This window comes from Calypte anna, chromosome 2, assembly GCF_003957555.1.
Source record: "Calypte anna isolate BGI_N300 chromosome 2, bCalAnn1_v1.p, whole genome shotgun sequence".
Taxonomy (NCBI): Eukaryota; Metazoa; Chordata; class Aves; order Apodiformes; family Trochilidae; genus Calypte; species Calypte anna.
The window spans coordinates 65,823,366-65,846,832 of NC_044245.1; the positions used below are offsets into that span (position 1 = coordinate 65,823,366).

The 23,467-nt window shown below is 39.2% G+C and overlaps 1 protein-coding gene across 2 annotated transcripts; it reads left to right on the forward strand.

Moving 5' to 3' along the window:
- Positions 1-6,186: 6,186 nt before the first annotated feature.
- Positions 6,187-23,206, forward strand: BLOC1S5 (biogenesis of lysosomal organelles complex 1 subunit 5). Of its 2 annotated transcripts, none has more exons than XM_030446044.1 (5): positions 6,187-6,378; positions 7,402-7,484; positions 10,198-10,327; positions 13,843-13,901; positions 21,129-23,206. In XM_030446044.1, the coding sequence occupies exons 1-5, from the start codon at positions 6,267-6,269 to the stop codon at positions 21,306-21,308; spliced, it is 564 nt and encodes a 187-aa protein (XP_030301904.1). In that variant the 5' UTR covers positions 6,187-6,266; the 3' UTR covers positions 21,309-23,206. The 2 variants fall into 2 exon arrangements, with proteins under 2 accessions (XP_030301904.1, XP_030301906.1); XM_030446046.1 differs by having other exon boundaries at positions 6,206-6,378; positions 21,466-23,206.
- The last annotated feature ends 261 nt before the right edge of the window (positions 23,207-23,467 follow it).

Below are 23,467 nucleotides of genomic sequence, written 5' to 3' on the forward strand. Positions count from 1 at the left end.
GATGTCTGGGAAAACCAGATGGTATTTATTTCTTCCCCTCTTCCCCTTTCTGTCTAATGCCTTTAATCATCAAGGACAACCTAAATATGTGAAAAACTTCTGAAAAAATCATAAAAATGTATCTTGGTCTTGCTGAGATTGCATGAGGTACCTTTTTAAAGTGAAACTTCATATTATTTACAGATGAGGTGTAGTGTACATGAGCTCTCAAATTAACATTGATGGTCAGTACAGAGGGGATGTTCAGGTAAAAATGTTCTGCTGTTTTTAAAGTTACTACCAGTTGTCTTTCGGTTTCTGTGATATATTTTTATATGTTCACTTAACATTAGTAAAAGTGACTTCTCTCCCTTGCAACTCCCTTCTTAAAATCTCAGTTGCTGAAGGGCACAGTAAATACTGTGATTTTGGTTTACTTCTGTTGCTTCGCAGTTTGATGATGATGACCATGGTGATATGTGGAATTTATTTTCATGACATTTCATGAACAGTGACACTCTCATTTGTTAATGTATCTCATCATCGCAGTACTATTATTTTGCATAATTGTTCTTTCTAATTTATTCAAGGGGCCTGACATGTTATGGTCTTTTAAGTATGTGCCTCTAGGACTTGAGGTTGTTGCCATATGGTGAGATAGTGCTGCATGACAACCTTTCAGCAACTGAAGAATTCAATTGTGAAATAATTATGATAATTGTAAGTGTTCAGTAAAATTTTACCACTTTGGCTTGTCTTTTTCCCCTTGATGCCAAGATAACCGCTGCTTGCAGGTAAGCCAGGTTGAAGGGTGTTAAAGTATTGCATTATGTATGTTAGAAATGTGCTGATGATTTTTAGTCTTTGTACATGTAACTTCATTTTCGAGAGTTTAATTTGCCTTCAAAAGTCTCATGGGGCAGCTCTTGCACTGAGACTTAGAACGGGGTAACAGTGATTTAAAGAAAATTCCGTGTCTAATAAGAGATTAGAAAAGAGTGAGTAGGAATAAGAAATTCGAGATGATCTGTGTTACACAGGGGGGAAAAAAAAAAATCTATTTCCAGCTTTGACCTGTGTACTAAGAAAACTTGGCCATTCAGATGGAACTGAAGTGTAGGCTTTTCAGCAATAAAACTTCAAAGGATTCTTTTATGATAGCTTAAATGTATGATATGCTTTTCATCAAGTTCCTTTTGTATTACTAGTGGTCTACCTACCAGGTTGACATCTGAGTTTACCACACCAAAAAAAGTCAAGAGATACCACTTCTGTATAACAATTAAAACAGGCCAGTCAAGCAAGTTGTACCTTTTTTCACTGCCCACCCAGAACAAGAGTGTCTACAAGAGTTTTGAGCCAATCTTATTGCCAGAGGTTGATTGGGTACAATGCACAACGTTTGGACAGTGAATTCTCTTTGCTAACATCTTAGCTGATTGCCTGTAAGAGGTGATATTTTCACATCCTTTTAATCTTCTTTTTCTTATACTCCTTCTCTATAGCCTGCTCCACCCTCTTCAAAATACTTTTAAATGAAAGTAGCCCTTCTTGAAGGAATTTCTTGCAACTGTCTGAATCTTTGGAAGAACATAGACTTGAAAATGGGGAGCTTAGTTTGTTTACATCTTAAACTTCACAATAAGGGTTACAGCTCATTGAAGTATCTTGGTATGATAATTGTCCAACTTTTTTCTTTCTCTGTCTCTCACACACGTTTATTTCAATTATAGCTGACAGAAGAGTAATCTAGACTCTTCAGCATTCCTGGATTATTAGCAGGAAAATGAAACTAATTTAGGTTTAAGATGGGCTTGAGTACTTTTCAGTTCAGGTATGGTAACTATTTTATATGAACATGTGACATTGAGGTGTTAACATGTTTTGTCCATGAAGTAAAATACACTCAAGTAGCATTAGATGAGAAGACTGGAACTTGGGCATATTTGTTCTTCTGATTAACAAAATAAATAGATGGTCAAAATTCTATTTGTCAGTGCTGTGGTTTAGAAGGGAAAAGGATAAATTAAAGCTGAGAGAAATGAAAATAAAGGTACAGATATGCCTATATGTAGTGGAACAGAGCGACCAGGTGCTTCTGATCATCAAGAAGTGGGTGTGAGCCGCTATCAACTCCACCTGTGCCCAGCCAGGGCAGGGCCCCTATGGAGCATGTGCAAGACCATGGGGCCAATAAATAGTGAGGCTCACACCCACTTCTTGATGATCAGAGGCACCTGGTCGCTCTGTTCCACTACACCTATACAATAATTTTTTTAATCCAGCTTTTCTGTTCCGAGGTCTGGTTCATGTTCCTTCTTATCTGCTAGCATCTTCTGTTTGCATCTCTGCGAGTGTTTTATGGCTAGTCTGCTACATGAATGATGAAGTTGGGAATAGGTATATAGTCATCATATTTTACAAGTAAATATGCTTTGGCATGGCCATAAATTGATTTTATAATGGTATGTGTATGCAGAGCCTGGTATGTAATTTTTACACCTCTTTCATTATTTTTTGCTAGGAAGAGAGATCTGGAGGCCTATTTGGTTTGCAGTCTTATCACTTCTCTTAATTTTTGATGTGTTTCACGGTCTTTAACTTCAAAGTGTAATTGCAGCGATGCAGCTGCTAAATGGATTAATACATTTTATATTTTCCCCCTAAGAGCTGTATTTCTTCTTTGCATCTATAATTGGATCGTGCTGCCGTTGTCCCTAATGGAAACGTCAGGTTTCCTATTCACCACACACCTGAGCACATGCTTACTCACTTGGTGATCTTAATATTTGTTCTGCAGTTACTGAAATGGACTTGTATTTCACATATTTTTTGTGCTTGAGTTTTATTACAAAAGATGTGCAAGGGGAGATGCTATCAGGCACCTCTGCTGCACCGAGCTTTTGAATTCAGACTGGGTCTTTGTATCCCACCACTGACTGTCTCGAAGTACTTCAGAACCCAGCTCCAGGGCCGCAAAGAAGGATATCACAGACTTGAGGGCGTGAGGGGGTGATTTTGTAGGAAGGGTTACTTGTGGCTGCAGGTGTAGCCTTTGTTTTTCCGTGCTGGTAGTGACTACAGCCACCACGGCTGTGGCAGAATGCCACGCATCCCATCTCACTCCGCAGGCAGGCGGGAGGTAATTTTTCATTGTTGCTGCATCTGAAGGATTCCCCTTCCCCCGTCCCCCCACCTTCTTTCCCCACTACCTTGGCCCCTTTAGGAAGATTTTCATCTATTAAACTTTCCCATCTCTGTTGGAAGAACTAAATCTCTTTCAGCATTTCCAGGCTGGTGATCTAATTTGACAGCTCATCGGTGATGTCTATTCCACTTCAAAGAGGCAGGTAGCCTCGGGCTAGCCAGCTGCATTGTGGATTCTGCAGATTTGGCTTGCTGTTCCTGCTGGGTGTCATCTGTCTTCTTAGTCTCGCGGTGGATAATTTTTGTCCTCCCTAGCATCATCTGCCTGAGCAGTTTCTGCCTGGCAGGCCTGTCCGTCCAGCTCGAGCATCAAATACAGTAGCCGCCCGGCTAATCTGACGAGGCACTCCTCCAAAACAGTGCAGCCCCGGGCCTGCCGCGGCCAGCGTCGGACATGGCGGCCGGCGAACTTCCAGCCATCGCCACAGCGCTCTGGGTCTCCCGTCACGGGTGCACAGCCCATGGACTTATTCTGCTGGCACAGAGGACGTTGTCCCCCACCTCGCCCCTCGTAAGGGCCGTCGCCCCGATTCTTCCCGTCTCGGCAGACGTCTGCCTCAACAGGTTTGGGTTTCCCTGCCTGTTGCCGGCATTTGACTCGAACACCGCCACTTGGATGAAAGGATCCTCTAGTGGATTATCATCGCTAGGCAGCCCGTGGGGGAAATGACAGGACTCGGCACGTTCCTCTGAAGGTTCTGCAATTTGGAGCCCCGCTAACGCTGATGGGAAGTGGCAGGGTGATCCCTAAAAGAGAAAGCGGGTTCCATTGCACGGCAAAAGTGACAGAGGTTATTTAGCCTCGCTTCCAAAAAAAATAGATGATGACTACATATGTTGATTTTCATGCTCCAAGCCATAGCTATTTCCATATTTTGTGACTTGATGGCTAGTTTCTACAAACTGACAGGTTAGGGGCTCCACAAGTATTGTCTTTTTATAGCCATCACCTCTTTAAGTCTTCCTTAATTTTTTTAAATATGTTTTGAGAGTAAGCTGGATGGGTTAGGGAGAGCAAGCAAGGGGGAAAAACAATCCAGGCATAAATGCAGCAAATAAAGCATATTCTTAAAAACAAAACCCAAAAAACAATAACAACAAAACCCACAGTATTCAAACAAAGAGGAGAAAGGGTTTCAGGATATTAGTCCTGGAAACTGATGCACTTATCTGTCACAGGATTTGCCCTCGTTGCAGTCCTGTAATTCTGAACCTGACATTATTCATAAGGTAAAAAATCTTTCCTAGAAATTCAGTAGCTATAAACCCCTTGCACTACAGGGTTTCTTCTTTAGCAAATGGAAAGATAGCTTACATAGGGCTTACAGTGGAAAATAACTTGTCTGAGCAATAGACTAGGAAAGGATGGCAGTTAGATTGGAAGGAGATAAAATTAACATTTGCACAATTCTAGCCCTAATTGAGTGATTATGAAGCCACCTGTAATATTCTCCAGATATTACTAATATATGAGTACTATTCTAATCTACTGATGACAGTAAATGTCAAGTGCTTACATGCTTTGGACCCAAATGGAAAAATATAAATACTAGTCTATAGGTTGACAGAGATGTTTACTGGGTTTGCGTGTGTGTGTACCTGAAAGGGAACAGTACTTTTTAATAATGATTCATATATCTCTTGATTATTGCCTAAACATAGTATTTAGAGATGAAGTAACAGTGAGAGTGAAGAACTATTTTAGATTATCAATTTCTGCTTGATTTGATAATTGAACTATTGAACACTTCCCAATATAATATTCTTTTAATATTTAAACAGATTTTGTCATATTTTGACTGATTTAACTTTTTTGTTTCAACAAAACTGATTCACTCATTTTCAAGGCGGTGTTTGGATAATACATACTGTGAAAACAAATTGTGATTTCACTGGGCAGTTTCTGAGCTTTGGTGGTGAGACAGAAATTAGTAACAGGATTAGTTTTTGTGTCTGTCATAATAGCTTCACACAGTAAAATAAAGAAACCCTGTTTCTTTTTCCTCAGGCAGGCAGTTGCTCCCACTTATAAAAGCTATGCAGTGTAGAATATGGTCAAAACAGATTTATAATGAAAGAGTAGATACAACTCTTGTTGTCTACTAACAAAATAGTGATTATTCCAGCTGCACTGGCTCCTATCAGGTATGCCGGGTCAGGACACCATAGGTTACAGCAGACAAGTTTGTGTTCCTGTTCTTGTTTCAGGGACCATGCAAAGACAACCACAGAGTGATAGAGTAGTGTGGGGTCTATTTCAGGTAAAAAGCATGTGGGAGAAAAAACAAACAAGCAACCTACAAGACACAACTATAGATGCAATGACTGTATGTAATGCAGTTACATTAATGCAATTAGTTTAAGGGGGGGGGGGGGGGTAGAAGAGTGATATATTGAAAATACGTTGAATCACTCAAATGATTTTAAAGAAAATTATAGGACTTTTTAAGTGTTCTTTGCCACTTTTTGTATAGTTATTAATTAATTGGACCACTGGGGTTTTTTTTTTGTAGACCACAAGTCCAACTATTTGCTATTCATGTTGACTACACCCAGCAGCGAACTGATTGTCTGAATGCTTGCCTCTTCTAAAACCACGATCATCCAGAATTTTGCGGCTGGGGGTTCGTTTTGTTTTGTTTGGGGAGGGAGAGGGGTTGGTTGTTTTGTTCTGTTCAGTTCAGAAATACCCAGCGCGGGTCCCAAGGAAAGTCACACGCCTGGTCCTGCACTGAACACGCCCCCGGTGCGTGTGCCCGGAGGGGCAGCCTCCGCGGGGCTGGTTGGATGGAACCAACCAGCCCAGGTTCCCTCAGCTGGCGGCACCTTCCTGCCCTATGAAGAAAATCTGTGCCGGTGCGGCCGAGGGGCGACCTGCGGGTGCCGACGCAGGAGGCCGCTGGCCGGGGCAGGGAGCCCGGGTAGGCCCCTCCGCCGCCGTTACCACAGCAACGGCCGGCGCACGGCGATGACCTCACAGCGAGGCAGCGGGGCGAGGCGGAAGTTCAGCGGCGGGGGAAGAAGGGCCGAGGGGCGCCGTGAGCGGGGGTGGCCCCGCGTCCCCCGGCAGCAACGGGGCGATGAGCGGGGGTGGCCCCACGTCTCCAGGTAGGAGCGGGGCGTCCCCGCTGCCCAGTGAGAGGAAGCGGGAGGCGCTGGCGGCCGGGTCCCCGATTCAGCCCATCATAAAGGGTAAGAAGCAGGAGCGGCCCAAGCGGGTCCCTGCGGGGTCTGAGCCCGCTGTGTGGTACGCGGTCGGGGCGGGGGGCAGACACTCTGCTGGGCCGGTAAAGGGGTCTCGGAACCCTCCTGGAGCGGCGCGGGATGTCCCTGTGGAGGCGGGCACGAACGATCCCCTCAGCCCCTTCCCAGCCCTCTGCGGCTGCGTGGAATGTTCTGAGGGAAAGGGCGGGATGGGATGGGATGGGATGGGATGCGATGCTGGGCGCTGAAGACATACGGGGGCAGAAACACACGGGGAGAGGCAGAAGGTAGCTCGAAGCGCCGGAGGAAGGAGAAAAAGTAGGGTTCTTCGTTTAGTGCCATTTCAGTAACAGTTTAAAGTGCTTTTTGGAACAACACGTTGTATTTATTGAAATAGACGTTCTTCACTATACTCTGAGTGCTTGTGAACGTAATGGGCTTTTTTTTTTTTTTTCTTCCTTGCGTGACTACCAGTCTATTTCTCATACATACTTAGGTTCTAAGTACGCTTCCTCCAGGGTAACTAAATTTCAAGCCTTTGGCCGTGGAATACAAGAAAATGCTATATTTTTCTTTGTAGTGAGCTTTCTTCTTGTGTCTCGCTGCAGAAAACTCTCACACCTTAAGTTGTGAATTTCTGTTGAGCTACTATACTCTTTACTTCTGCCGTGCATCAATTTTTTTATCAGAGTTAACAGTCAGATGTGTCTGCTGTACAGGGTGCTGAGAGACAGAGAAGAATGTTTGCCCTCGTAGAAATGTGTCTGTGGCCCCTGAACTGTAGATTCATTGCATTTTCTCCAAGTTCGTGGTTTGCTGAGTAGGCAGGATAGCCTACAAATGTTTTTTTTGAGTGTTCTTGATTTTTTTTTTAATGTATTTGGTGAGTCATCATGCCTCTTGCATTTAGGTGCTGCCTTGTATTGTGTAGAGTCATATGGAGTTTGAGAGAAAAACTAAAACTATGACTTTCTATCTTCTAACACTAGAACTAAAACTATTATCTTCTAGATGTGGGGGAAATCTATTCAAGACTGCTGGACCACAGACCAGTAATTCAGGGAGAAATACGTTACTTTGTAAAAGAATTTGAAGTAAGTATTTGGATAATTATTGGGTCTGTAACCCTCAGAGTCTGAAACTTGAAACAGTTGTAACACCTTTTTAGAGACCATAATATGTATATAATTGTCTTCAGACAGACTTGACCTGTATTTCTGGTCCAGAATAACTAATAGACCTATAGTATATGTCTGCATCTTTAGTACAAAAGGCAGTGCTCTAGGATCTCTTATTTAAAACATTTTGAAAGGGATATAAACATTTATTTATCTAGGATGAATATTGTTGTAGGAGAATGATGTAGTCCTGTCATCCTAGAGAAATCTTGTTGGTTCAAGGCCAATATTGTTGGCCAAGTAGAGGTTTGCATCTAATTAACAAACTGATCTATGTCTCTGCTGTGTTCAGCTAGCACAGTTGTAAGTTAATTTTTCTTCAGTGTTTATTCTATGAAAGAAAGTAATGTTTCTGGAAGAGAAGAACAACACTTCATGCAAAGAAATAAAATAGTTAAAATAGAATTAATGTTATCTGATTGGCTGCAAATCAGACTAAATTACTAAAGGTGTACAAGTGTTCATATACAGCTTTGCTTGGGAAGTGTGACAGTTTCCCACAAGATGGCAGCACAGTTTTAGAAAAATAGAATCTTGTCTCAACAAAATGCTACTTCTCAGGGAGATTTTAATTCTTAAAAAATGTAGGGTTTCAAAAATACTAATTTGTTCTGCAAATACAGTTAGACCTCACATTTCTAGCGTGTACAGCTGATTTTAAAAAAATGAGATTAAGATCTCTTCCCTGTCCCCCATTGTAGCTAATAGTTCAACTGGATCCAGCTTATCTCTATACTTACTGGTTTAGCAAAATAAGTATGTGAACTAAACTCATGAGATGTGTATCCTATGGGCTAGAGAGTCATAAGGAATCATTTAGTTTCTTTACTTTCCCTAAATAAATTATAGGTTACAGTAATTAGTTTTACCTGGCTTTTCACAGAGAGGAAAATTTTAAGCTTAATTACAAAATTATAACTAATATCTTTAAAAATATGATTCTTTATAAATATAAAGATTATTATCACCTATTTATAATTATAATCTCTCTTTTCACTGGAAGCTTTGGTTTGTTTCTTAGGCACATTTCATATGTTCTTAGTTCTATCATTGAAATTTAATTTCTGGTTTATACTTTTAGGGGGAAAGTAGCAAAGCAGAGAAGTATTTGCATGTTTGCAACTTAGAATTTCTTCCAGAAATTGCACTTCTTTTTAACTTTCAGTTATCAGATTCTTTTTGCTTGGTGTTTAAAGAACACAGATTTGTATTAAAGAATTCTAGAACCTATTTAGCTAAGTGACTTTACTTGTCTGTGCCTGTACTCTGAAGTTTTAAAATAGTTATGTGATGCAGTATTTTTTTATTATCTAGATTTGCTTTGTGATTGACAACTTCCAGTACAGGAGTGCTTGTGTGCAACTCCTAGCTGTGAGAGGTGGGGAAGGGGGCAAGTGGCAGCCTGGAGCAGGTTTCAGAATCCTTTGTATTGTCTAAAGCAAAGTGCAGATGAAATTCAGAGCAGCAGTAATGCTGTGGCTTCAAAAAAAACCCATTTTTTAAACTTCTATTTTAAATGCAAACAATACAACAAGAGCTTGTTCTTGTAACTAATCAGCTTCAGCAGTGGGACAGAAGAAGGGCTGACTCTTTAATCAGCTGTGCCGTGTTAGTTTTTGGTCTTGATTTCATTGTTTTACTACAGTAAAACAATTTCTTGGCATTGTTTTAACCTTGTTCCATGCTAAATCTGGAAGGTCAAACATCAAGCAAGAAAAATCATTGCCATGTTAATTCTCTGTAACAGTTGTTATAAAAGTACAATGGTTCCCAAGCTATGAATTTTTTGGTTGTTTTTGATACTTTGTAAATTGTCTGTACAAAACAACACATTTTTCCACACCATGTTTTCATTAGTAAATGCAAACTTTCCTCACATAGGCCAGAAGCATCATTCAAAGTATTTCTGAATTCTAGATACAGGATATTCTAGATATCTTCTGAGCCCCTCAGTTTAGGAAGGATATCAAGGTGCTGGAGCAGGTCCAAAGGAGGGCAACCAGGCTGGTGAAGGGACTCGAGCACAGACCCTATGAGGAGAGGCTGAGGGAGCTGGGGCTGTTCAGCCTGGAGAAGAGGAGGCTCAGGGGAGACCTCATCACTCTCTACAACTCCCTGAAAGGAGGGTGTAGCCAGGTGGGGGTTGGTCTCTTTTCCCAGGCAACTCTCAGCAAGACAAGAGGGCATGGTCTCAAGTTGTGCCGGGGGAGATTTAGGTTGGATATTATAAAGAATTTCTTTACGGAGAGAGTGATCAGGCATTGGAATGGGCTGCCCAGGGAAGTAGTGGATTCTCCATCCCTGGAGATATTTAAAAAGAGACTGGATGTGGCACTCAGTGCCATGGCCTGGTAACTGCAGCAGTAGTGGATCAAGGGTTGGACTCAATGATCTCTGAGGTCCCTTCCAACCCAGACAATTCTATGATTCTATGATTCTAGATGGAGCATTACTCTCTTTTTTACACGGAATTAAATTAATAAATTGTCCTAAATAAGTAGAGTAACACTCTGATAGACTGTGGTATAATCTTTGAGATAAAGTTGTTGGTTTTCAACTGGGAAGGCATCTTATTTTGCAAAGTAGAATTCCTCATTAGCCACTAATTTTCTTTAACTTCTTCTGGCAGGAGAAACGTGGCCTCCGTGAACTTCGAGTACTTGAAAATTTAAAGAACACAATCTCTGAAACAAATGAACATGTTCTTCCTAAGTGTGAGCAGGCAATGCATGACAATTTGAATGAAACACTCAAGAGATGTAAGCATGCTGCTTTTTATTTCCCTTATTGCATTAATTCAAGGAATAATTTAAATAGTTCAGATCCAAAATAGAGTTTGTGGAAAAATTACTATCCTTGCATAAGGTTTCTACCATTTATGTGCTGTTTTCTAATTTCTGTGAAATTTTAAAAGGGACACAATGGGGACATTATTTTTTGTACTTAACGGTCGAGCCAACACAGCTTTTGCTAAGGTTACATTGAAATTTTTGTTAAGATGAAGCTATTTCAGCTCTGTCATTTGCTTCCCACTTAGAAGCAGCTTCATGTTGGCAAAAGCCATGGACTAAATTTCACTTTTCTGGTTTGTTCTAAGTATGCTGTGACCTTAATTTTTCCACAGGAGGGCATAATACTGCCCCTATGATTTAAAACAAAACTTTGTGGTGTACAGCTTTAAAATGTGCTATTATTAGTATCTTTAGTGACAGATAGGGTAGTAGTAATAACTGTAGATTCAGATAACTGTAGAACTTCATTGTAGAAGACTATCAGGTCAGGTAGCATCATTTCCTCTTGGTAAATTCATTCTGACTACTCTGATTGCTGCCTTCTCCTTCATGTGTTTGGAAATGCTTTCAGGAGGATTTTTCCCATCACCTTTCCCAGGATTGAGGTGGACTGACTGGCGAGTAGTTCTCCAGATCTTCATTTTTGCCCTTCTTAAAGATAGAAGTCCCATCTTCAGGAACCATTCCCATGACCTTTCAAAGAGAGTGAGTGGCCTCACAGTAACATCAGCCAGCTCACTTGGCACTTGTGACCACAACCTGTCAGGACCCATGGATTTAAATATTTTCAGTTTATTTAAGTGCTCCTTAACCTGGTCCTTTTGCACCAAGGGAAAGTTGTCTTTGCTCCAGATTTTCCCTGTGCTCTCAGGGGCCTGGGTTTCCTAAAGGCTGGTCTTTATGGTAAAAACTAAGCCAAAGAAAGTAATGAATACCCTGACTTTTTTCATGTTGTCACCAACTCCCTGCTCCATTCAGCAGATGGCCTGCGTTTTCCCAAGTTTTCCTTTTGCTGTTTACATACTTGATAGACTCCATTTTGTTGCTGTTTGCATCCCTTGCCAGATTCAACTCCAGATCAGCCTTTACTTTCCCAATTCTATCTCTGCACTATCTGACAGCAGCTCTGTATTCTGGGTCATTTGTCCTTGATTCTACCTTCTATACACTTCCTTTTAGAGTCTGAATTCAGTTAAGAGTTCCTTGCTCCTGTCACCTTTGCTTGATTTCCTTTCTTAAGCTTTGAGAAGGTGATCCTTGAAAAGTGTGCTATGTCCCTTCTGTTACCGTCATCCCTGCCCCTTGCTTTGCCTACCATATCCCCAGCCTGCCTACTTACCTCTTATGAGGCATCACTCCCTCCTCTGTCATTTCTAGTTTAAAGGTGTTCCTACCAGTTAGGCCAGTGTGTTGGCAAATGTACTTCTCTTTAACCTGGCAGATCCCATCTCTTCCAAGGAGCTTGTTAGGTCTCATGGGTTTAGAAACCAAAACTCTGTTGCCAACATCAACTGTCCAGCTAGCTGTTAACCCAAAAAAATCCATCAAGTCCCTCTGAACAGGAAGACTGAGCAGGGCCTACATGCCTTTGACCACAGTCCCCAAATCCCTGTAGTCATTCTGTGACTACAGGGCATAGCAGGCTGTGCTGCTATCCAACAAGGCTCTCCAACAGGCTGGAGAGCTGGGTAAAAATCAACCTCATGAAGTTCAGTAAGGACAAGTGTAGAATAATACCAACCACCATCACATATTAGGGGGCATCCTGCTGGAAAGCAGCTCTATGAAGAAAGAACTTGGAGTCCTAGTGGACAGTAAATTCTCCATGGGTCACCAATGTGCCCTTGTGGCCAAGAGGGCCTATGGTATCCTCGGGTGCATTAGGAAAAGTGTGCCCAGCAAATCTAGGGAGGTTCTCCTCCCCCTCTACTCTGCCCTGGTGAGACCACACCTGGAATGCTGTATCCAGTTTTGGGCTCCCCAGTTCAACAGAGACAGTGATCTACTGGAGAAAGTCCAATGGAGGGCAACGAGAATGATGAAGGGACTTGAACATCTCTCCTGTGAAGAAAGACTGAGAGTATTGGGGCTGTTAAGCTTTGAGAAAAGAAGGCTGAGAGGGGATCTTATTAACAGACATTAATTAGACATAGAGGGGTATGTGTCAAGAGGATGAGGCCAGTCTCTTTTCAGTGGTGCCCAGTAATGGGACAAGGAATAATGGGTTTAAACTACAGCATAGGAAGTTCCAGCTCAGCATGATGAGAAACTTCTTTACTGTGAGGGTGATGGAGCACTGGCACAGGCTGCCCAGAGAGGCTGAGGAGCCTCCTTCTCTGGAGACTTTCAAAACCCACCTGGATGCATTCCTGTGTGGCCTACCCTAGTTTATCCTGTTTTGGCAGGGGAGTTGGACCTGATGGTCTCTAGAGGTCCTTTCCAACCCCTAACGTTCTATGATTCCTGGTATTTCTCAGGTCACCTCTGCAGTACCACTGGGTTTACATGGAAAGGAACCAGGGGTAATAGTCAGAGCCTTGGTAGCTTCTCTACAATGTCATGAATGTGAGCTCCTGGCAAGGAGCAACCCTCCCTTGATGACAAAACATAATGACAGGTGGGGAGCCTCTGTCCCCAGCTGTAGAAAGTCTGCTACAGCTGTCAGCACTGTCCTCTGATGATCCTGACTGGCTTAGGCTCAGCCACCAGATGTTCCAGTTCTTGGTGCTCCTGGCTCCTCATCAGCTACTAGGGCAATGAATCTGTTCTGTAACTGGAAGTCCTCACGGAGGCAGGAGCCTGCCTTCTGGTGTGAGAAGTCACCAGCTCCGAGATGGTGGTAAATAAGTAAGGTATTTGTGTTTGTGGGATGTGTTTGTGGGAGAAACTACTGCTTTGGGAAAATTAGTTTATTTAATTCTGCATTAATTAAGTGTTAAATAAGTTAGGAAAAAAAACTTAGGAGTACAGGTCCTATTTCCATTGACAGTTTTTTCTAGGCTTAGTCTTATAAGAGAAGAGACTGGCTTCAGGATAAAGATTCTCCATGCAGATTGTTTATACTAAGTCACTTTTTACATTTGATGGGGAAAAAATAACAAAAAAAGCGTAACAAACTAAAACATAGAACTTGGTCACCTGTTTCTACTTACTGATTTGAGAGGGGTTTTTTATGTCTTCTGAGGTGCTGAGTAGTGCACTCTAGCTTGTCAGCAGCACTAAAGAATGTGGGCACAAGAGGACCTAGCTGCCTTTCTCTTTTTGCCTTCTAGATCTCACAGGGGTTAAACTCAGTGATGTGCTTACATACAGTTACCAGTGGAAAGCATTTTCTGCAACTACTGACATATCTTTCTTGTGTTAAGTGATTGAGTGGAATATAATCTTTGAATTGCAACAGCCTCCCGTCTTTTAAATCCCTTTCAGGTGAGTTTCTCTTAATGTAGAACAGCAGACTGATCTACTGTAATTTGTTATTTCAGTGCAGGCTGCCAATGATATGATCCATGGATTCCAAGAGAGGGAGCTTGAAAAGAAGAAGGTAAGGGATGGATGGATAGATTTTTATAGTGTGGCCTAAGTTAGAGTCTGTGCTTCAAAACAAATTTATATGCCTTCAGTATAGCACATATTTTTCTGTACTATATATACTTACAGTAAAGCTTGTTTTGGGGTAATTTCTGCACTTATAAAATGCAAACTGCAGAGGCTTGTATGCTCCAGGACTGCAAAGTTAATGGATCACTAGCTCTTCCTGCAATCTCCTGATGTATGGAAACTATTTTTTTTTCCTTTGCTTTATTTTCCTTTCTAGCTCAGACTATAATATTTGTCACATACAGGGAAAGCCTAAATATATATATGTATGTATGTGTGTGTGTGTATATATATATATATATATATATAAATTATTTTCTGTGGAACAAAAAACACCTAGTAACCTACCAGAATGGAAATGTAAATCTTTCCTAGTTTGCTGAGAACATTGACCATATTATATATATTGCTTGTTGAAAAGGAAGTGTGTTTTTCACTTGTGGATGGGTTATTTAATGAAGGGCTATATTATAGGAACATGCGAATCATTGGAATCTTTCAGTTGGCTACACTTTGCTCATTTGAAATACATGTGCTCTGAATCTAAAATTTGGAAAATTATACAAGAAATTAGTTTCATGTTTTCCCATTACTCCTCCATTATTGTGTCCCTGTGATACCTTTTTACTTCCAAAATGTTATTTATAATAGTTTAGGAAAACTGAAGACATTTCTGGTACTGTCACACAAAACAGGCTGCACATTGATTTACATAAGCTGATAATTGTGTTTTTCTTTCCTTCTTGTACTTGATGAAGATGGGCACTCCAGCTGCAGTTGAATACTGGTACTGTGGAGACAGCACACTGCTGAACTCTGGCAAAGTTTGCTTGTGCCTAACACTAGTGTATGTATCAATAGGGAAGTTAAGTAGGGAATTCTGTAGTTCTGCTACTGTTTGTTTGGAAGTAAAACTAATTTAAAAAATCACGACTTAGGAAATTAACAGTCCCTTAATAAGAATGGTAACTATTTTCAAAGTGCTAGCTTTGCATTTCCAGGTTGGTTTTCTTGTTTTTATATTATGTGCATGGAGCAATGCTAACAGCTATTCTGGAGCTGTAGTGTTTCATTAAGCTTGTATAGTAAGACACTTGAGCCTTGTAATTTTCCAAATGTGAGTAGTAACAGGTAGGTAACTTTTAAAAATTAAAATAGAGCGTGACAGCTACTTGAGGAGAAATTTTTCCTTACTTCTCTCTCTGAATTATGTGTTCTGAAAAAAAAAAATGTTTCTTTTGTAAGATCTAGTGCCAAGTGATTAGTGTTAGCAGCCCTCAGTGAAATTAATTCAGTTTCTTCTGAATAGAATTAATTTTAAGATTTGCTTTACTGATTATCTTTTTTTAACAGTTCTGCTGTCCCTACCACAATCTCAGTTAGAGTGTGAAGTAATTTGCATTTACAGGAGTGTCGTTGGAAGAATTCATGGAATCTCCTGTCTATACAGATGAATAAAACATAGTTCAGATTTTAAGATGTGGTTTACCTTAAGCTTGTGAGAGAAACTAAAAAGGACTTCAAGAAATTTTGTAAACTTGGTTTTGTGTATTATATTCTTATTTTTTTGTTTCTATTTTAAATATTTGCATCTCGAAGGGTAGAGGCTTCTACTGGAAGTTACCTAACATTTCCCATTACGGTCTTGCTGCTTAACTGCTTGTAGCATGAACTAGTATGGTAGCTCTTCTGAAAGCTTCTATCTCCCTCAAATGGTGAGGTTTTTGGTTTAGGGTTTTTTGATGTGTCTTTGATTTTTGTTTGTGTTTTTGAATTTCAGCAAAGATATCCCTAGTAATGCTGAAAACAAAGTTTACTCGAAAAAGTCTGTGTAACATTTATAAATGTTAACCTTTTGTGTGGCCAATGACAGTAAAACAATGACAGAAATAAATGCAACCAGCTCATGTGAGTCAGTACCGTATATGAGAAGACTTTTCAAGCTCATAAGTATGCACTATTGAGTGAAAAAATGGTTTCATAATCAGATTAGATTTTGTCCAAGTAACTAATGTCCAAGCTTAGGTGTTGATATAAAAGAACTAGGAAAGACTTTGTTGCATAAATACATAAACTTGCTAGCACACCAAAGGGAATTCCCAGAACAGGAAGTAGTTAGACAGGAACTATGTTTAATTTTGATAAGCTTTGGTTTTTATCTAAACCAAATTATGAAGCTTTAACTCAAAAGCGTTTATATGAACATGATGGCTGGAATTCTTTCAAATCTAGTCTTAATTCTTCCAATTACACACCTAATACATTATTTTAAGAACTACCTACTACTCCTAAAAGTAGTAGGCATCATTACAAATACAGAACAGATTTGAAGCTTAGTTTGAGTTTCCCAAGCACACACACCCACACAAACACACACACACACACACACACACACACACACATATATATATATAACCTTACATTGAAAGACAAATATTGAGGACAAGTGTTTGGGTTGTGTGGGAATAGTGAAGTTCAGCTTGCTGTGGCTTGAGTTCTTTTGGGTGACAGAAGGAACTTCGAGCAGAACAGCTGAAATACTGTTTGGAGAAAGAGGAGTTGCTGGAAAAATGAGTAACCAGCAGTCAAAAACATCACAAAGCTGTGGTCTGGAGCTGAAAACTTTAGAGGAGGATAGAGATGGAGTTCTAAGAGTGTTTGGGAGTGAGGAGATGATTCGCTGACTAAACTAACAAATGAACAAAAGTCTATCCAAATTTTGCCAAATTAACAGCCCTGGAGAAATACCATTTTTACTACCTTTTAGTTCTTTTCAGGTGGGGTAAAAATGTTCTTCCCTGTGCAGTAGATGAGAGTAAGCACTAGTCAGGAGCACAGGTGCTAAAAGCCTAAAGCATAATGTGCTTTAGTTGCTGGCAGTTAAGTGATCCTTTGGGTCAAACATAGCTCTACAGCATGGCAGGAAATGTTGGATTGTCTAATGCCTAAAACCTTACAATTTAGAGCTAATTATTGAGACTTTTGGATCTTGGCTAAATATTGTACCATACCGTACAGTGTTGTGAGTTTCCTGAGGCTTCCTGTTGACTCAGGCACATCTAATGTCTGCATTTATTTAATGCAGCAATTTTGCCATGTTAGAAGAGTCAGGAGGTTTTACCTAAGATGAAGATATGTTGTTCTGAAACCTTAACATGGTATGATAATATTGGCTAATGGAACATTAATACATTTAAATATCAAAGCAATTTCATTGTCACTTTTTGCCTGGAAGAGGAGATCAGCGGAACTTTTATTTCCTTTCTGAGGTGGCTGTTCTGGGTTTATTAGATGCTCTTTTCTAATTTATAATTTATACTTATGTCTGACTCAAGGGATGGACTTGCTTAGTCTGACAGAAAGAGAATTTGCTGTTTGTTGTGTTTGGTTGTTTGTTTTTACTTGTAAGATTTTACCATACTTACTTCATAGCTGTTTGTTTGTTTTAGCAGTAATTTTAAATGGAAAAAAGGTAGGAATTGAAATTAGACTATCCTCTGAAAAGTGGTTCTGTGAAAGTACAATGTTTTTCATGTTGTGTATGCTGTTTATTGTGATAGTTTGTTAGTTTACAAGTCTGGGTTTCTCCAGTTGGCAGTCTTGGAAACAAAAAAAATGAAAACTAAAAATCAAGGTGTCTGTTTCTGGGGTTTTAATCATTACCAGCAATACAAATTGTGTAAATTGAAGTTTTCAGCAATCTGGGAGTTTTGTAAGTCTTTGTTTTATTTGAAGTCTTTTTCTGGCTGTGCATGGGCCAGAATTTATTTCAATTTCCCTTTTACCTTTTACTTGCAAAATTACAAGTTTATAAGTAATGAAAATTAACACTGACTTACCATTGTTCCAAACATATATTCGTTTTAACAGACTGGGAGTTATCTATTACTACTGGAAGTGCTTTCTGGACTTCAGAAAAACCCATTCTTCTAATTTCCTGAAAAATATCACCTTGTGGTATTCTGCTAAGGGAAAGGCTGTTATGAGGGATACCTTTTATTACCGTAGCTCCAGGGATGGTGTATATTGCAGCTTAGGTCTTGCAGTTGTCTGTGACTGTAGGAGGAGCCTTTGGTCAGGATTTCTGCCTCTTAATGTTCTGTGATGCCCAACGAGATTGAAGTGCTCAGTGAAGCTTATCCCACAGCTGTACCAGCACTCATAAGTTGCTCCTACATGGATGCTTTAACTTATAGTAAGAAGCAAGTTGAAAGTTGGTTGAAAGTTCTGCATCCTAAGATATATATGGGTTAAGAGTCATCTTTTGCAATTTTTGCTGTTCACACAGATATTTGTCTGGCAGGAACTAGAATATTGGTTTCAAGGTTTTGACTGTGTCACACACACAGACATCCACTCAGCAGCCATCAGTGTTCATGATCTGGAAGTGCTGCTCAAAACAGTTGGGCTGGAATTTTTTTCCAAGGAAGGAGAGCCTGCAGTGCCTGAGGTGTGCACTGGGCTTCTACCATGGGGTTCTCAAAATCGATTACCAGAGTGGGGGAGTGTAAACAGTAATCAGCTCCTTCGTGCCTTTTAGTTGGTGTTTTTTTGTTATTCTTACTTCTTTTGTTATTCTTACTATAGTAAAGAATAGTACTTCTTTACTATTTACTCTAGTAAATCTTAACTATAGCTTTCTGGTTTTTAAAGTGTTTGTTCATCTCTGCAACCTTTTACTTTTTTAAAGGTACAAATTGCAATTTTATGGAATTACTTTATTTCCGATATAAATATTACTGTGAAAAAAAGTTAATATTTTAGTAGAATACTGGTTGCTTTTTTGTACGTAAAGACAAAGCATAGCAGTTGCTCCTCATTACTCAACTGTTTAAAATTTTATTTAGGCATAGATTAGGCAATGTACATAGCCTGGCTGCTAATATTCCCTTATTTCACAATGCCACTTCTTTTGTGCCAGAACAAGCTGAAGACTGTGCAGGGAAGGCAGAAGGTTTTTTTTTCTGGGAGAAGGAGTTAGACCACAGACTTTTATAAACTTAACTAAGCTATCTCAAGTCCTATAAATGTCTTCAGGTGGTTTACCAGGTAAATAATTTTATATCTGTGGGTAGAAATGGTGCAGTGGAAATTCAGAGTAGCAAATAGCAATATGAGTTTCGTGTTCCTTGCAGGCTATTCATGTTGTGAGGAGGGCGGGTTAGTCTGTGGTTTGGGTAGGTGCTTTGTAATCCTGTCAGTAAGCATGGGATGTGCTGACAGTTTGAAAACCTGTTGAATATGAAGGTAATATAGGGCTTGAATTAGGAGTACACACTAACCTAATTTGTTATTTGCTGACAGCAAATCTGTTGTAAACAAAACCCATCTCAGCTTGTTGTTAGGATGTATATAAAATGCTGCTTGGCAAAAATGTGGGTTTTGACCCACGATGCACAATATGTGATTTTAAAGAACAACACACTGCTCGTGTTGAGGAATATATATATGGGTTCCCATTATCTTTAGCTGAAAAAAATGCCAGGTGTCTATTGAAGCTGTATGATGCTGTTTATTCCTACACAGAAGCACTGTACATTGAAAACCAGTCACTGCTAATATAGTAAAAAGGGGAAAAAATCCTCTCTTTTGCTGAGAGGTGGAACAAATACAAGAACAACTGCCCAGATTTATTGTGACTTCAGAATTTATAATATAAGGAGTCCATACTTATTACTGCATGCCAGCAATCCATAGAAGTATGTCTCTGACACTGATATTGAATGTGTGTATGGTCTCTCTAGATAGCTGGATTTATGGAGGTTTTCTTTTGTTTTGGTGGATTGTGGGTTTGGCTTTTTGTTGTTTGGTGTGTTTTTTTTCAAGATAAGAGTGAAAGGAATCAGACTTACCAAAAGTCAAGGAGTATGAAAGTATAAGGGGAAAAATAACTTATTTATGAAGGAAGACATTAATCACAGTGAGTGCTGGTAGTCTAAAACAGGAACACAAACTGCCAGTTTAAAAAATACGGAATATCCATGTTGTTATACTCTATTTCCCTCTTTCTATTTTGTGTTAGACCAGTATCTGATGACTATGCTGAATGTAAGCATTGTGGTCAATTAGAAATGTGGTTTGTTTCTAGTTTTAAAAATGTATTCAAGAACACAAAAATAATTTCATTTTAAGAATGAGAAATTAAAGAGGAAAATAGCAAATATCAGGAAAAGAGAGGCACTGTGTTGAAGGGTTGGATGACATAATTTATACATATTTTGTTAGTTATCATAATTTGTTGTGAAATGGAAGCCTACTCTTTACATGTACCTGACATAAAATTGTAATGACTTGACTGTTGAAAGGAATCCATTCATCTCCAGTAATTGAATATATACCTAAATAATGGACATGCATTACACTCTTAAACTATTATTTTGTCTAGCATTTTCAACTATAAAATACAGTGGGCCTAATATTTTCCTCATAAATTGGGTATCAATAAGTCTTCCAGTGCATTTTCAGTCTGTATCATTTATAACACAGACATACCTCTGCTTCTATAATAGATGCAGATTCTTGTTTCTTGAAGACCACTTAATAGCAAATTAGATTCATTATATTGAAATTCATTCTCTTTTGGTTACTTTCAGAACAGTGGACTTGATGCATCTGTGGCAGTAGGCAGCTTCTTGTTTGAACATAAGAAAAATAAAGGGGGGGGCATGGGGAAGAAGCAGTAAAGCAGTGTCCATTTCCTGATGTTTTTGGGGGGTTTTTTAATAACTAAGAGGCTAAAAGCCCTGAACACTATGTTCCCAAATGTTTTGGGGGGGTTTTTTAATAACTAAGAGACTAAAAGCCCTGAATACTATGTTCCCAAAACCAGAAAAAAAACAGAAGTTCACATTAAAAGAAAACTTTGTGAGATAATACAGGTTGATATCATGTGGTCTGAGTGCTTGAACATTGTCAGTAGTCAGAGGAGCAAATCATACAAAAAAAAAATAAGTCTGATCTTTAGAAAGTAAGAGAAGTGACTTTTACCATTTGATTTGTTTTGACTACATAAAAACAAATGCTTTCTTTTTGGTTTCACCTTTTTGTATGTTTTCTTGCTAGTTTAGTTTTTTTACTGAAGTAAAAGCAGTTTCTCTGATCTCTAACATAATGTGAATCTTATTGAGCCCTCTCTTTTAATTGCTAAAATGTCTCATTTTCCTCCTCTCAGATTCAGGCAGACAAGCTGATGGTGCTTGAAGAGAAGCATGTAGCCCAGTGGGAGGAATTAATGAAAGAGCAAAAAAACAAACAAGCAGAGGTGGATGAAGAGCACAGAAAAGCTATGGAACGCCTCAAAGAGCAGTATTCTGAGATGGAGAAGGAACTAGCCAAATATACTTCTTTTTAAGACATTTCTTTTTTAAATAATGCTGGGTTTGTGCCAATACTCAGTTGATTCTCTCTTAAATTGAGATTCTTTTTGAAAGCAGAAGCACATAAGAAAAAAGGAGAATTTTGTCTACAGATTTTCAACTTAAGTGCCTATATCTGCTTGTTTTCTTCAGGGCAGGGAGAATGCCAGTGTTTCTTCATTTGTTGGGAAGTGGAACTGGAAATTACATTATGTGACTACACCAGCTCAGGGAGCTGCAACCTGGAATTCTCTCCCATCTGCAGAGAGTATCATATCGTTTGGGTAAACAGACTAATGTAATACTAACTATCCAAATGTTCAGCCACAGCCCTTTCCCAAAAAGTAAGTGTAGTAGGTTCCAACCATAGTGAGCTGAGACCTCTCTGGAAAAACTGTAAATTCCATACATGGATCTCAGAAAAAACTTCTTTATGGAATAGCTTTGAATCAATGAAAGATCTCATCAGAGTTTTGAATGCAGTCGTAATTCCAACTTTTGGTTTGTATGTTCAGTATTAGGAAATAGAGCTGGCATGTAAATGGATTTTGCTAAAATAAAAATGACTCAGTTTAGACAACTGTTTATTTATCTCCCTGTAAATGTCTCAGGCATCACTTTTTTTAAGCTTTACTGTTCTAAGCCAAGCCAAAACAAGCTCAAAAGTAATCATGAAAAGCATATCAGTCTTTGTATTAGCTTTGTAGCTAGTACAGTATTTACCTTAAGTATTTGACATGCTGTTGGTTTACTTAGGGTAAGCTTGTCACAATTTTACAAAGCAACTGAGGAAATATTTTTGTTTGTTTGTTTGTTTCTTTATCAGCATAACAAATGAGCAGATTAGTGGTAAAATGCCTGCAGTAATGATCTGCTTTCTTACTAACTGTTATTCTTACTGGGGGTATGGGAAGCACCAGTGTTGCTTGCTTTTATTTAAAACTTGCAGTTAACAGCAGCGTAACTGAAGAAGTTAACTTAATCAGTTCATTAACTAAGCAAAATGAGACATGTAGTACCTTAATGAAATTTGCTGCTACCTAACCGTTAGTTCAGGAAATATCTTTCCATAATTTAGTTGGTGTCCAATGTAGAGTGGAAATGGGTAAAAATAAACAGAATTTACCCTTTACCTGTATTGCAACGGTAATACGCCAACAATGGTTGCTTGTGTAAGTTTATGGCTTGGTGTCAAGGCTCCATTCCTGGCATCATGTTGATAGTGTGATTAAAGTTAGTAGAGGAGATGGAATAAGTATTTGAGATTTCTTTCAATAACACCAAATTCCTGCCAAGCTGCTCTGCCCGCTACTGTAGGCCCAACAGCTTCATCAATCATCATCATGTATCTGGACTGAAAAGAGGACTTGCTGACACTGGGGCACGCTGGAATGTTGTTAAATCTGTGTTGTGGATGGAAAAAATGTAGATGTCTCAAAAGTATCCCATATGTGAAAAATGGGAAAGCCTCTTTTAGAACAACCTCTATTTGAAGAGAAGGTGACTTCTGTAATATTTTTCCACTTATGTACCCTTGATGAATGTTGTAGCTAAGCTCAGACTTTCATTTCATTTCAGACTGCCTGTCTTCAGAATTGGGTGTGGAATAGTTTTGATTGTTTTGAGCACAGACCAAAAATGTCTTCTTTCTTACCAGATTATTCGATGTATCTGTATTCAAAGCCCAAGTATCTTTATAAAAAAGTCCATTCAACTGCCTATGGAATTAATTTTTACTTTTGCACTTGTCATTTTTATTAAGGTTGAGATATGTAATTAACTGTGCACTGGAGCTGTAGATGTTAGTATTTTGTCAATTTGAGGGCTCTTAAGCAATGATACAAGTATTTCAAGGTGGATATTCACTGGAAAATAAAGTGGTATTTCCAAAATCTTCTGCCATGGGTGCCTGATTATTTGGAAAGCTTCTAAATACTAACACTGAAAATGTGTTCCTCTTTTAGAATGGTACAGGTATTATTATGTTTAGTCATTCAACCCCATTTTTCTTTATAGTCTGTATCTGCCTATTAGCCTGCTCTCATTCATTGTGGAAACTACCTGAAAACTCTTTATTGCTGAATCATTTTATTCATTTATTCATTTTATTCTCTTTTTTTTTTTTTTAATATAAGTTGTCAAGTACTAGGAAATA